The sequence below is a fragment of the Eimeria tenella genome, genomic scaffold (assembly GCF_000499545.2).
Source record: "Eimeria tenella Houghton genomic scaffold, Eth_scaff3355, whole genome shotgun sequence".
NCBI classification, from domain to species: Eukaryota; Apicomplexa; class Conoidasida; order Eucoccidiorida; family Eimeriidae; genus Eimeria; species Eimeria tenella.
The window spans coordinates 1-480 of NW_013543157.1; the positions used below are offsets into that span (position 1 = coordinate 1).

The following is a 480-nucleotide window of genomic DNA, read 5'->3' on the forward strand; positions in this document are numbered from 1 at the left end:
GCAGCGACAGCAGCAACAGCAGCAGCAGCAGCAGCAGCAGCAGCAGCAGCAGCGACGCGGCCAGCAGCAGCCACCCCGGCATGGGGCTCGCCGGGAAGAGCGGCAGCAGCAGCAGCGACAGCAGCAGCAGCAGCAGCAAGATCCGCAGCAGGAACAGCAACAGCAGCAGCTTGCTGCTGCGCGCTCTCTGCCAAAGCCCCCGGCTTTGCCAACACTTGGCAGCTCTGCTGGGGCCTGCTGAGCTCAGCAGCAGTTTGCTGCAGCTGTCATTTGGGGTGTACATGCACCTCATGCTGCGGCAGCAGCAGCTGGACCTCGGCCCCGCCGACTTGCTGCAGCTGCAGCACGCCCCCCTGGAGCATTTGCTGCTGCACCGCGTGCTGCTGCAGCAGCGCGCGTGGCGCCACACCACCACTCTCTTCTTCCGCAACATGCTGCAGCAGCAGCTGCTGCAGCAGCAGCACCGCCCCCAGCAGCAAC

At 66.5% G+C, this 480-nt stretch overlaps 1 protein-coding gene across 1 annotated transcript in view; it reads left to right on the forward strand.

The window, feature by feature from the left end:
- Positions 1 to 80: 80 nt before the first annotated feature.
- The window catches only part of ETH_00041195 (uncharacterized protein), a gene marked incomplete at both ends in the record, with an annotated part of 1,033 nt that continues 633 nt past the window's right edge, over positions 81 to 480 (forward strand). The window contains one exon of the mRNA XM_013376341.1: positions 81 to 478. Coding sequence (XP_013231795.1) covers positions 81 to 478 — 398 coding nt within the window. The remainder of the gene's footprint in view (positions 479 to 480) is intronic.